The sequence below is a fragment of the Dermochelys coriacea genome, chromosome 1 (genome assembly GCF_009764565.3).
Source record: "Dermochelys coriacea isolate rDerCor1 chromosome 1, rDerCor1.pri.v4, whole genome shotgun sequence".
In the NCBI taxonomy this organism is placed as follows: Eukaryota; Metazoa; Chordata; order Testudines; family Dermochelyidae; genus Dermochelys; species Dermochelys coriacea.
Window position 1 is genome coordinate 331768547 of NC_050068.2, and position 14434 is coordinate 331782980.

Below are 14434 nucleotides of genomic sequence, written 5' to 3' on the forward strand. Positions count from 1 at the left end.
TGGAGGAATTTCTGGATGAAATTCTTGGCTTGGTCAGATTAGATGGTTATAATGGTTGCTTCTTGTTTTAATGAATCTGTTCTTATGAGGGGACACAGTTGTACACTGAAATGGCTTGTAATGATAAGAGCAACAAACTTAGTATTAATTCACTATAAAATAGTATTTGTTACATAAATATATTTACTAGATAATTGTGATTCTGTGCAGCAGCTGCACTTCTGTTCTAAATATCTCATCCATTGTGTCTGTTCCCACTTTTTAAAAAAACTTTCAGTATTTATATTGATAGAAATGCATGGTATGATTTGACCAATCCAAGTTTTAAAACTTTTACTACATTGGAAATGTATTTCATTTCTATACTTTAGAAGGTTATAAGTATACTGAATTGTTTTTTTCAGTCATGAAAAAACATAGCTGTTGTGGCAGATGGAAATGAATCCTCCCCACTCTGTTTTTCAAACTCTGTGAAAATTACGTTTCTAGCGGTAACATTTAAAAACCATACTATTGAATATCTAGCCTCAGGTATAGAGTGATCTGCAACTGATTAGCAAAGCCAGGGAATTTGAAACCCCTGGGAGTGACAGTAGTACAAATTGTGAGTTATTGACCCCTAATTATCAGTTCTGTTTGTTCCTCAGGAAGCTGAAGATCTGGCTATCAAATTTCTGACATCTTGTTAGATTACTTATTCATACTTTTTGTAGATGTTTTTAACTTGTTTTTCCTCTTTTTGACCTTTACTTTGGATGTAAATGTCTCATGCAGCTAGGCTGTGCCTAATTGGTTGCCTGATTAGCCTTTTTTAAAAAAGGAAGTAGAACTCCATAAGATACATCTGAAAAAGTGGTGTTTTACCCACAAAACCTTATGCCCAAATAAATCTGTTAGTCTTTCAGGTACCATCAGACTCCTTGTTGTTTTTATAAAATTTAGAGTTTTTGGGTGGAGCATCACAAGGGTTAAACAGTAGTAGTTAAACAGGAGTGTGGGAAGTCGTGAGGATTTTGGGGCTTTTTTGGTTAGTTTTGTTTTAAAGCAAGCAGTAGTGGTTTTATAGACTTGTTGAATCATTACTAAAAATAGCTCGCTTCTGAGCAGGATCTTTTTAGATGCAAATGGACAGGGACAAGTTTTGAAGAGACATATTTTAATATATCAGGGTACATAAGTAATTTTAATAACCACGTAACATTGTAGACTTCTAGCTTATTGTAAACTTTATCTATCCTTCCATCCATCCTGGTTTTGTCATGTCTGCATTTAAAAAAATGTTCTCTGAGGTAAGGCAACATTTTTGTTGTCTGTAAAGCACCTAGCATGCTTCTCAGCACTGCATAAATCTAAAATAGTAGCAGCAAGATTTTTATCCCATTTTGAAGTCCAGTGCACTCGCTAGGCTTCAGAGCCCAAGCTCCAGCCTGAGCTGCAACTTCAGTTGCTTTTAGGAGTCCTCAGCTAACACAAGCTTTGAATTGTGAAAAAACTGAGGGAGAGTTGTGACCACTTTGCCCTTTATGCCTTGTACAGTGGTATCAGGATGACCTAAGCCTCGATGCATGACCTCAAAGGACAGTGCTATTCAAAAGACACAGATCTCACACCCATAAGGTGTATGTGCACCAACAGAGGGATCCATGTTGACTAAAACATCTTGAAGAACATCTCTTGGGTACTGAACTGCTTACCTCAGCTTATATACTAGAGGTCTTTAAAGATAAACCTGATCAGCTATAGGAAAGCGAATTGGATTTTTATGTTTTAAACATTAGCAACTGACGTGTTTACCAAACCCCAGCTGTATGTCTGTACTCTAGTCAAAACCCAACTTAACTTCTAGGCTGAATTTGAAAAGCTGAAAGTTAGAAAAATTATAGTTTGAGTGATAAACTGTGTAAATTTGATTTAGAAATGTTGAAACAATGAAAATAAAAACTGGAAATGTAACTTTTACTCAATTTTCAGAGTATAATCCAAGTGTTTTTATAAAACTTCCCCCAAAGCAGTGAAACACATAATTACTCTGTGCTTCTAAGTGTACAGGATTTTGCACTCTAGCTCAGAGCATTTGTGTAAGAAAACAAATTTTTTCATGGTATTTTTGTATTTTTAGTGCTAGTATTTTTTTTTTTCAATAAGCCAAAGAAGTTGAAAAGCTCTTTATTCAAGTAGTGTAGTAAAACTAAATCCAGGTGCATATTTTGCAGTGGGTTTTGACATCTTGCAGCCATAAACAGTTGCAGAGAAACTGTGTAGTACAGATCACGTTTACTTCTGCAGGGCATTTTATTTGCTTTAGTTTCAAAGTAATTTTTGCTAGGAAGTAATGCAAATTATTGTATTGAAGAGATTTTTAAGGCTTTATTAAAATTAATTTTCAACACTAGGGTGTTACTCTAAAACTTGAATACTCTTTTGCCATAAAATTGTGTGATCAGATTAGTACAGTCTGCTCTCAAATTTTATGTATAGTATTCAGAAGGCTGGAATTTCAACACTATCTTATTTTTCTGTTTTGCAGAATGTTTGATGTAGGAGGCCAGAGATCAGAACGGAAGAAGTGGATTCATTGCTTTGAGGGAGTTACAGCAATAATCTTTTGTGTAGCGCTCAGTGATTATGATTTGGTCCTAGCAGAAGATGAGGAAATGGTAAGTAAACTAATCTTGAAGGAAGGGGGAGAAGAGGAAATAGAAACTAAATAATCTTGAAGGAAGTTAAACCCTTTATGAAAAGTGTGTATATCCTCTGTTTTCACAAGAAAGTAGTTTCCACTTGCAAATGTCCCAGGGGAGAGTAGAAATGGTGAAGAAAATGCCATCTCTTTGAATATTACTGGTATAAGAAAATATCTAGAAAGAAATTCTTACTAGATACTTTTGTTTACAAGTAGCTCTTTTCCATGTTCCAAAAGACATTCTATTTTTAAATTAGGTAACGGGGTGAACGCTTTTTTTAAAATTGCGTAGTAGGGGGTTACAATGACAAATTTTGGTGGTTCAAACAATTTTTAGTGGAAAACCATATGGCTTATTTAGCCACCACTTTGACTTTTCCCTGTGTGTGTTTTATTTTTCTTTCTTTTTTTTTTTTAACCTAGTTTCCAGTCCTTCAGTCTTCCTTTCTGTATGTCTCTTTCTCTGATCATTTTCCCTGCATTTGCTGGTCTTCTCTAGCTATTTCTTCGTTTCTTTGGTTTTTCTTTCTGGCTACTCTTCTTTTCTCTTCTTTCAGGATCAGACTCCCCTAGCGGAAGCAGCCACAAACTAGCACCACTCTTCATTCATGGAGCTGACAAGAATGATCCTAGTCTGTGTTGCTCTCTAGCTGGTTTAATAAGTGAAGTGCTTCTGTGTGCTGACTCTCCAGTAGACTGTAATTTGAGGAATAAGGAAGTAGCCTTCAAATCAAGCCTAGGCAAATTGTGTCCCGGGTGTGTAGTAGTCTACTGGCGTAAACAGTTAGAAGCATGGCATAGGTTATACGCATGTCTGGAAAATGTTTGTGAGTAAATCACTTTTGGCGAAAAGCACTATTCATTTGGTCTCCTGGTAACACTGGAGTACTTGACTATCAGGCAGGGCTGCCATATTTGATTTTCTAACTACTTTTAGAGGATTTGTGCAGTAATCAATTTCCACTTAAAGGTCGCTGTCTTCCCTGGACTCTTTTTTTTTTCTTTATAACATTTGCAGTTATGTATGGAAAAGAGACACTAAACTGTGCAATTGTTAGACATTCAAAACTACAGTCATAAGTAAATGAAAAATAAAACAAAAATTAAGAATTTACTCACCTCAATGCCGCCAAAAATATTATAGGAAATAGTGCTTTGATGATCTTGTTCTCCGTTTTATACATCATGGGTAGGATTCTGGGATTCAATATACAAAAACACTTGTACAGGAGACTTTATTACTCCATTGCTAGAGTTTCACTGTATTAAACAGGTATACGTTTCCTGATTTCATTACTATTGAAAAGGGTAATGGAGGGTAGGCTGAAATATCTTCTTTTCAATTGCAGAATCGGATGCATGAAAGTATGAAATTGTTTGACAGCATCTGCAACAATAAATGGTTTACAGACACTTCTATTATTCTTTTCCTAAACAAGAAGGATCTCTTTGAAGAAAAAATCAAAAGGAGTCCCCTCACTATTTGCTACCCTGAATATGCAGGTACTCTGCTACTTGTGTGGGAAGTCAAGTCACTTCCAGTAATGGAATCTTATTCCTGGTTTTATGATGCATGAATCACCAGTAAGAAGCAGTTTAATCTGGAATCAAAGTTGTGTCCTTAGCTAGCAGTTAGGGGAAACAGTTTTTTAGTTGTAAACTGAGCCAATTTGATATGAAAGTTGAGTAACATAAACATGAAACTTTACTATGCCACTTTTAGTCACTTTAAAGTATGTGCCAAATGCTGCTTTTCTTACTTACATGAGTAGTCAGCAGAATCAATAGAACTATGAATATGAGTAAGACTAAGAGAATTTCGCCTTATAACTGCTCGTTGTAGAGCAGGAATGCTCCTGATAGACCAGTATTCACTATCTCTGGGCTGCGAGCATTGACAGCCTGAAAAGCCCACGACCAGGTCTAAAAATATCCTAAAATACAGTTAACTGCAGCTCAGAGATATGAAAAACTATACATATAAAGTGAGAAAACTGTCCCAAACTTGTAACAGCTTACAAAATGGCAACTCTCAATGCCAATGATGATAGTCTTTCCAACAGAGATGTATTCTAAGGTGGTGGTTTGAGAGCATAGTAGGACAATTACTAACATTAAACAAAAAGAAAAGGAGTACTTGTGGCACCTTAGAGACTAACAAATTTATTAGAGCATAAGCTTTCGTGAGCTACAGCTCACTTCATCGGATGCATTTGGTGGGAAAAAAAAAAAAAAATTTTTTTTTTTCCCACCAAATGCATCCGATGAAGTGAGCTGTAGCTCACGAAAGCTTATGCTCTAATAAATTTGTTAGTCTCTAAGGTGCCACAAGTACTCCTTTTCTTTTTGCGAATACAGACTAACACGGCTGCTACTCTGAAACCTAACATTAAACAAGAATTTAAAATATTTAACTGTAATCAGAAGTATTGTTACATTCATGGTTTATTGAAAGCTGATGTCAAACATCTTTTCAAATACATGGAATATTTGGAAACACTGGGGAAGAATTCATACAAATATTTGGTTCGTTCAGTATTTAAAGTGTTTAAACATTCTTTGTGATGAGATTCTTTCCAATTTATTCTGATTAGGCTCTTCCTGTACTCCATTTTGCTCCAAAACCTTTACAATCATAGGATTTTCTCCTAAAGAGGTTTAGAGCATTTAATTTTTTTTAAACACATTGGAAGGGAAAATACGGTATGCAAGAATTCTTTAGGAAGAGAGGATGATGTAATTCAGCAGTGGTCTGTATTTAGGTAGTTTTCTACTACCTATTGGTAGATTTATTTTATTTACATAATTATATAAAATTCTATCATTCTCTTGTGCAGAGAATACTTACTTGAAAAAATATAATTAAAACTGGGAGAAAAGAGGGAATAGGCCAAATACAAATTTGGACAGGTGGGGATGGAAGAAAGCTCCATGAAAAAGAAAAGTGAGTGGAAACAAAAATAAATGGAATGAGGGAAGGTTTTTTTTGTTTTTGTTCCCTCAGTATTTAATTTCCTTAGTATTTAATCTGAAAACATGAACAAACAGTTCCATGGAAACAAAACATCACTTCTGTTTGCAGAGCAGTTAGAGCTCTTTAATAACCTGATTGACTTCCCATTGAAGTCAAGGGTAAAACTCCCATGCAAGTGGGAGTTCGTTTGAGACCTTAGCCTTCTGTATATATAACTTAAAACATTAATAATCCAGTATGTTTTACCACCAGCAAGAGTTTTATACTGTACCTTAAAACAGTAGTTGTGCAGTTACTTAAAAGGCATAACATTTTTCCATTTTTAAAGAAACTGTCTAGCAGTTTTTAAAAAATAGTTCATGACTTCCTTCAAAGTGTATAGTATTCATTGCCTCTTAGGCCTTGTCTACACTACAGGGGGAGATCAATCCAAGTTACGTAACTTCAGCTATGTGAATAATATAGTTACCGTGGGGTCCACACTACACCATGTCAACTGAAGACACTTTCCTGTTGACTCCCCTTACACATCTTGTTCTGGTGGAGTACAGGAGTTGACGGGAGAGCAATCGACGGTCTTCATTAGACCCACTAAATTGACTGCCGATGCGTTGATTGCTGTGCGTTGAATCCCCGGTAAGTGTAGACACTTAGCCTGAAATTTAGTGTTTATTGATCAACTTTTTTTCCCTTCCTTCAGGATCCAACACTTACGAAGAGGCAGCTGCGTACATCCAGTGTCAATTTGAAGATCTGAACAAGAGAAAGGATACAAAGGAAATCTATACTCACTTCACATGTGCCACAGATACCAAGAATGTGCAGTTTGTTTTTGATGCTGTAACTGACGTCATCATAAAAAATAATCTAAAAGACTGTGGCCTCTTCTAAGACTTTGCATTCAATGGTAATTGTGTTCCTTGACCAGAATGAGTAATAGGACTTTTCATCAATTTGTATATGCCTCAGTAATATAGAGCATTTGTACATGTATATAGGAATCTAATTCTCTTGATCTTTATTTTTAGATTTGAAGAATGATTTCACAAACTTCTAACCTGATGGGGTTTTAAGAAGACAGAAGTACAAAACAATTTGTGCTGAAAGACAGACCAGTACTGTACTTGCCTGTTTTAACAGCTTTATTTATGTTTGTCTTGTAAATTTAATTAATTACATATTAGGTAACAATGAAAAGTATCTTAATTGTATGTATACTTGTAATTGTAGGAATGTTATTTGTATGACCATTGAACAGAATATTTTAATAACTTGATTTGTGTTCCAAAGTTTCCACGTTTTATTAGAATGCTCTGAAGGGGGGGTAAATCTTTTTTTTTTTTTCCTCCCATCTTTGGATTATTTAAACATCTTGTAAAAGTTAATTTTTGTTTCATCTTAAATATGCATGCTGACTTATTAGGTTTTGTTTGCAAAACCAAGTGTTACAGGTTTCTTGGTAGTCTAAATAATCTTACGCTTGCTCAGATTTAAAGGGACACTGTGAATTCAAGTTTGTCCCTAACCTTAGGTTTTGAAAAAGCTCTTAAAAATTTCAAGGCTAATGAAAGGTTTCTTTGATTTATTAAAATTCCAGTGGAAACAACTGATTACAAATAAACTTTTCTTGCAATCTTTTCAGCCCAAACATTACAACACCGAGAAACTGAAACCAGATTAGTTAATTTTCATTACCCAAGATGTTGGCAATGTAAAAAGAAATTATTAGGATCAATAACAGAGATTAAATTTTTTAAAATGTATTTTGTCTATTTATCTTTTTCTCCTGTGAGTGGCAAAACTTTCGTAAAAACTCTCGTAAAAATCAGTGGCAAAACTTGAGAGCAAGAAGCCTTTTTTTCTTTTCATTCCCTGGAATTAGAATCAGGCTCCTAATGTGTTGCTATTAATTGTAGGTTTCAGAGTAGCAGCCGTGTTAGTCTGTATTCGCAAAAAGAAAAGGAGTACCCGTGGCACCTTAGAGACTAACAAATTTATTAGAGCATAAGCTTTCGTGAGCTACAGCTCACTTCATCGGATGCATTTAGTGGAAAAACGGGTTTTTCCACTAAATGTATCCGATGAAGTGAGCTGTAGCTCACGAAAGCTTATGCTCTAATAAATTTGTTAGTCTCTAAGGTGCCACGGGTACTCCTTTTCTTTTTATTAATTGTAGGTAAGGAAACTAGTTCTACAAATTATTGGTAGTCATGAAAACATCAGACACTACCAAAAACAATGCACAGTGCTATCAAATATAGTACAGATATTTTCTGTTTCAAATATAAAGAAAATCTTCAGTATTTCCGATATCCATATGACGTGGTAATTTGCTAATGTTGACTTCTAATGGTGTGCACTTGTGTGATTTTTAAACTGACAGTGTCCCTTTAAATAATATTGCATAGAATTTCTTTTCAGTTAACTTTACCTTTCATTGTATCATTTACTATGTAAGGAGTATATTATGCATTGCCTTATGGGTAGTGCCAAAACTGATTTTTATACATTTGAAACTGAAATAAGCTTTTATTTTGTAAATAAGTTCTTAGATGGTTGTCCTGAGCATTTTGGTCACCTAAGAAATGTAATCACAACAAATTTAGAAATATTACTTTCTATACTTGTTAGAACATTGTATGTAACTACCGTACATCATATTACTTTGTCCAAGACAAGAACACCTCTGAAACTGTTGCTAGTTTTCCATTTTTTCTTACAGATGCATATGCTTAGAAGTGTTCATTCTAAATGTCTAACTAGAGTTATTTTAAAGTATTAACTCATTTTTGATTGTGTATTCTTTTTTTCAGGCTGTCAAATGGCCTTGAAATAGTTCATATCTCAGCTCTTTTCATTCTTGTAATTTTTCATTATTTGCTTTGGAATTTCTAAATATTTTCAAATGAGAGTAAAACAAAGGAGCAGTAATATTAATTTATTGAAAATGTTCACACAGAACAAGCTCTTTTAGTAAGCAATTATGGTAAACGGTTTACATCAAATTCATACTGCTTTGAATTGTGAATTATCATGCTGCATTCACAACTGATTTTATGTATCACTGAAATATTTTGTGACTATTTAACTTGTTGTCTTTGTACTTGATGTAAAAAAAAAATTGGGATTAATCAAAAATTATTGAAAATTTGTCTAAATTCTTTGTGCCTTGCCTAAGAGAAATGTTTTTCATTAAATTTACTGATGGAAGACCTGCTGCATCCACTTTGTGAAGATAGTGAATAGAAATGAAAAGAAATGAAATTGTGAGTAAATTCACATCAGAGTGTATGTAAGTAAAATAAATATGAGCACACATTGATGACCATTGCTGATGGATTCCTGAACTGTATCCTGTATAATTTACTAACATCCTAATAAAATTGAGATTTTTTTTTTAAAAAAGTATATTTTCTTTCTTGAAGTATGTACACAATTTTTTGTCCTATACTAAACAAGTGCATTGAAAATATATCTCCTCATGAGCTTTTCATTCCAGACTGATGGACTTTTCTCTTTTGACCTGCTGGGTTGGCAGCTGGACAAATTTCCATGAAGATTTCTCCTCCTTTCTCCCCCCCCCCCCCACCTTACCGTGGAACTGATACTGGTTCTATGGTGGGAATCTCACAAGTCTGGGTCTTACATTTATGGAATGGTGTATACAAAATAAGCTGTTCTTTTTCATGCATTTTAAGGCCTAAAGGGGCTATTATGAAGATCTAGCCTGATCTGTGTAACACAAGCCATGGTATTTCACCCACTAATTACTGCATCAAGTCCATAACTTCTGGTTGATCTAGAGCATATCTTTTAGAAAGTCATCCAATCTGAAAGACTTCAAATGATGGAGAATCCCACCATCCCTTGAGCTTTATCTTCCAGCCTATTGGAGAGTGTTTGTCTTTGTCAGATATAAAGAACTATCTACTAACAAATTGTCTCCCTGTATGTAGATACTGATGGACCATAATCAAATTATCTCTTAACCTTCTCTTCCATACACTAAATGCATGTCTAAGGGTTCTCACTGTAAGACAGGTTTTCCAGATCTTGAAATCACTCTTACAGCTCTTCTGAGTCCTCTTCCAGTTTTCTAACATCCATTCTGAATTGTAGATACCATAACTGGGCATAGTATTCCAGTAATAATCTCGTTAATGCTGTATACACAGGTAATGTCACCTCACTTCTTGGTATTTCCCTGCTCATGCATCCAAAGACAGTGTTAGCCCTCGTAGCAATAGCATCCTGCAGGAAGTGTGTATGCAGATAACTATCATGACATCTGTCACTTTATAAGAACATAAAAACGGCCATACTGGGTCAGATCAACATAAGAATGGCCATATGGGGTCAAATCAAAAGTCCATCTAGCCCAGTATCCTGTCTTCCAACAGTGGCCAATGCCAGGTGCCCCAGAGGGAATGAACAGAACAGGTAATCGTCAAGTGGCCCATTCCTAGCTTCTGGCAAACAGAGGCTAGGGACGCTTTCAGAGTTGCTGCTTTCCAGAATAGAGTCAAAATGATACCAAAATGTGTGTGAACCACCAAAATGACATCAGCTTGTGACACCAACACCTTTGACACTTGAAATTGTAGCTTCCCTCTAACATGGATCAATGAACTGGATTAGATCAGAAAAGTGGTACCCCTGAAGTTACTGGATCTGTCTTCCTTTTTCTCTCTGCTTCACTGTAATGCTACAGTCTAGAATCTTCCTCAGTCCACCTCTTGTCCAGCTCCCTGCGACAGTTTTAAAGAAACAGCACACCTTCCCTCCATCTTGTGTGTGTTTTACATTTCACCATAAATGACCAATATATTAAGATTTTTAATGGAACCAGAGACATGCTTAAACCTAGTGATACTTTGGGATAGTCTATCACAACATTAACTACCTCTTAGCTGAGCATGTTCAGAGTTTGCCTGTGTATGATTTATCAGTTATGCCTATGGTGCCTAGAAATAAATTAATCTAGCCAATTTAAAATCTACAAGAATACTAAAATAAGATCTTTGTGCTTTTGAAATGTTCAGTCTTTTGATAAGAGTACAAAGGATCATGGAGAAACTTGCAAGGTGTGAATCTGTTAGGCTCCACAGCCAAGTAAAAACCTATCGTATATGACTTGGAAGTATCTTCTTTGAGTATTTGTCCAAACAGCTATCACTCTAGGTGCGTTAGCCAAGAATCTTTTAGCCAGAAGTTTCTACTGGGGCTACGCTTGCATCCTGCTTACCCTAACGCCCCCTACAGCAAGGGTAAAAAGGAGAGAGCAGCCTTAACCACCACACAGGTCCTTTTCATTGCCCATGGTAGTGAGTCAGAGCCCAGGGTATCCCCCAGCTTCCCCATAGTTCTTACATTTAGAATTAGTTTTGATAAGTTTTTTATTTTTTTTTCTTTTGAATATCATCATGGTACTGGAGAGTAGGTCTGATGGCTGAAAATAGGTTTCTGGGCTTTAAAATATGCCCTGCTTGCAGGATCCCTATGCTTGCCAATGATGCACATAGAAAATGTTTTGTTTAGGGGAGTCTCATATCTCTGAGTGTGCCATTTGTAATTTTTTCTGAGCTCCCACAAAGGGCTCCTCATCCCAATTAACTTTGTTTCTAATGGAAAGTACATTGTGTAGTGTAGATTCTGAGGTTCTTCCTCAAAAGCAGTCTGTTCCTGCTTCAAAAACTGCTTCAAAGTGTCTTCTATCTTTGGTGACTGACATTATCCATTGGCATCATTGGCATTGGTACCGCATCCTGATAAGAATTCTGAGACCTCAGCATTGGTACCATCTGTCACAATTCCATCACCATCAGTATTGCTTCCTATGTCCACCATGGCTGCTTTTATATACCATCTCTCTAGAACCAGAATCCACTTTTATGGATGTCTCTCCTGTATCTGTACTGATACCAGAGCCCTGAGTACCAAAGATGAAAATTTCTCTTCATCCAACCTCTACAGTATTGTGACGGGGTATACTTGCCCTACATGGGAGACGAAGGGGTTAAACCAGTACTTGGCAGCAGAAGCCACACTCCCTCACCACTGCTGGGTCTGGTCCAACTGCTGCAGTATAAAAGGGAGCAACTCAGCTCAGTTGGGAGCAGCTGGAAGTCCAGGCCACGAGAGCGCTGAGACCTGGACAGGTACACAGGTACTGGCAGATGTCCCAGGGAGATTGCAGCTGCCGAGGGCCGTGCTGCCCAAGTAGCATGGAGACTCTGACGATACCCAGACTTCAACTGCAGGAGTCAAGGTAGAAAGTAGCCAAGGAGGGACTAGCCAGTGTCTGTGCAGCAGTCGGCGGGTTGCAGGCGGATTCCCCACCAACTTTGTGGCGAACCGCTTCGCCTCTACCAGGGCCCTGGGCTGGTACCTGATGGAAATGGGAGGGTCTGGGTCCCCCTAACTGGCCACCCCCCCTTTGGGGGGCAGCCCACTAAACCCCCTTCTATTGACTCTGGCCATTAAGCCGCGCTTCCTTGCAGCCAAGGGGAGTCCCATTGACTGGCCATAGGGCTGCGCTTTACATGCCAGCAAGGTGAGCCCTATTGGTGCCCAGCATTGGGCCATGGAGCCCTGAGGCTGAGCGCAGCCATATTGACTTAACCGTGGGGCTATCGCCCTTGCCTCACCCCGAGGGTGATTGGGTATACTTGCCTCGTGACAAGTACCAATGCCTCTTTCTCATGCTGTGAGTCTCTTTCTGTTCCTACACCTCAGGGACTAGCTCCTTCTCTAGAAGGATTCTGTTAAACTGCATCACCTTCACATGGCAGTAGGACCCCTTCGCCTATGGGATCTCCTTTGCCTAGGTTGATGCCTGAGTGTAGCCTTGGAAGTAGCCTTGGAAGGAGCCCCTCTCACCACAGATCCCATGCTTCAGTGTGCTCTCATGTTCTGATTTCCACTTATGGGGAACTATTTGCCCTTCCTTTATGAGACTCAGTCCTGACCTTATTGGCTTCTGTGGAATCCTTGGTCTCACCCTCTCTACTTTGTATTCAGCTGTATCGAGATCCAGTGTAAGGTTGCCACCTCCTAAAGAATCATCTACGAGTGCCTCAGTCATCTTACCATGAATTCCTTCAGAGTTCGAGCAAGAATCTCATAACAAGGGAAAATACCTGATTGAGAAATATGAGGATCAGCCTATTCACCTGACCATATGATCTTTGTCACCTGACAAAGTTGTGGCTCCATCTAATACATCCACAATAGGCTATTTCAAGACCTTCCATGATTTCCTTAAAAGAATGGCGGACATCTTAGAGATTCCATGCCTACTAATGAAGGCATTCTTGAGCCTGCCAAGGTCCTGTGGCAAACATTGGAGTCTGTCTTGGCCACATCTAAGAGGGGAGATTGCAGGAACCAAGTTCCCCCTAAGGGGCTTTGAGTACTTGTTTTACTCATCCAATCCCTGGAACTTTGGTTGTGACAGTGGCTCATTGAAAATGCTGAGCTGCTTGGGCCACCTAAATCTATGCCCAGAGATAAAGAGCCCAAGAAGATGGACATTCTGGGGAGAGGAGTTTACTCCTTTGCATGTTTTCAGGTTCATATAGCCAACTATCAAGTCATGTGGGTGAAGTACAACTTCCTGCAGTGAGGACAAAGTGTTACAGTAAATGGGTAAGCTTCCTCAAAAGACCAGAGACTCAACTAAGGCAGTGGCTATGGAAGGCCTGTTGTGACGAAGATAGTTTTGCAGGTCTTCCTGGTTGCCTCTGGTGCTAGAGCATGGTCAATGGTCACTGTAAACCATTCTATGCAGAGAACACCATGGCTGCAGTTGTCAGGCATTCCAAAAGAGATTCAAGCCACGATCGTGGACCTTCCTTTTGAGGGTTTTTTAAGTCAAGAGCTGACAAAGTGCTTACTTTCTGAGGATTTTGAGTCTCTTTGGTTCTTTACAATTGCAGAAGAGGAAGCAAAGCAGATCTCTCTTATTCTCCAGGTAGAGGCCTCCATCTTTTTTATTTCAGTTCCAACAAAAGGATCCTAATTTTTCTAGAAAAAGGCCTCTCTTCTGAAAGGGGAAGAGACCCTGCTACTATGACAGCATGCTTTTTATAAGGCCGGAGGTGGCATGTTTTATGCTGAGTTCAAAGAACTTGGATTCGTTGTAGAGAATCTTACTCCTTCTTTCCTTTCTCTGGCAGTCTCCTTATTTTATGGCTGCATGGGCTGTGATTACCATCAACCATTGGGTCTCCACCTGGACCCAGACTGTCTACATCTGACAGCTTGGAGGCTCATTGGCTTAGTTCTGTGGATAGAAGCTTCAGGATGTTTTGGCCCAGAGCAAAAAAGACTCTACTATAAGGGCATACCATGCTAAGTGGAAATATTTTTTGTTCATTCAGAGACACATTCAGCTCTTGAAAACAACAAGGAGTCTAGTGGCACCTTAAAGGCTCACAGATTTATTTGGGCATAAGCTTTTGTGGGTAAAACACCACTTCATCAGATGCGTGGTGTTATTATATAATGCCTGCATCTGTAATTTCACTCCACACATCTGAAGAAGTGGTGTTTTACCCACAAAGCTTATGCCCAAATAAATCTGTTTAGTCTTTAAGGTGCCACAGACTCCTTGTTCTTTTTGTGGATACAGACTAACATGGCTGCCACCTGATACTATTCAGCTCTTGGAGTGTTTTGGAATATATGTCTTTGAAACACTCAGGGATCTGTTTAGCTTTGCTAGACTTCATTTCGCTGCTATATCTTACCCACCTGTGAAAAAATCATTCAATTTT

At 38.0% G+C, this 14434-nt stretch overlaps 1 protein-coding gene across 2 annotated transcripts in view; it reads left to right on the forward strand.

Moving 5' to 3' along the window:
• The window catches only part of LOC119855839 (guanine nucleotide-binding protein G(i) subunit alpha-1), a 67573-nt gene extending 58518 nt beyond the window's left edge, over positions 1–9055 (forward strand). The window contains exons 6-10 of one of the 2 annotated variants that reach the window (XR_006275831.1): positions 2528–2657; positions 4033–4186; positions 6358–6564; positions 6686–7573; positions 7834–9055. Coding sequence is in view for 1 of the 2 variants with exons in the window: in XM_038402650.2 (XP_038258578.1) it covers positions 2528–2657; positions 4033–4186; positions 6358–6548 (475 nt within the window). In the remaining variant the exon portion in view is untranslated. Of the gene's footprint in view, positions 1–2527; positions 2658–4032; positions 4187–6357; positions 6565–6685 lie in introns of both variants that reach the window. The other variant, XM_038402650.2, reaches the window with a different exon arrangement.
• Positions 9056–14434: the final 5379 nt, after the last annotated feature.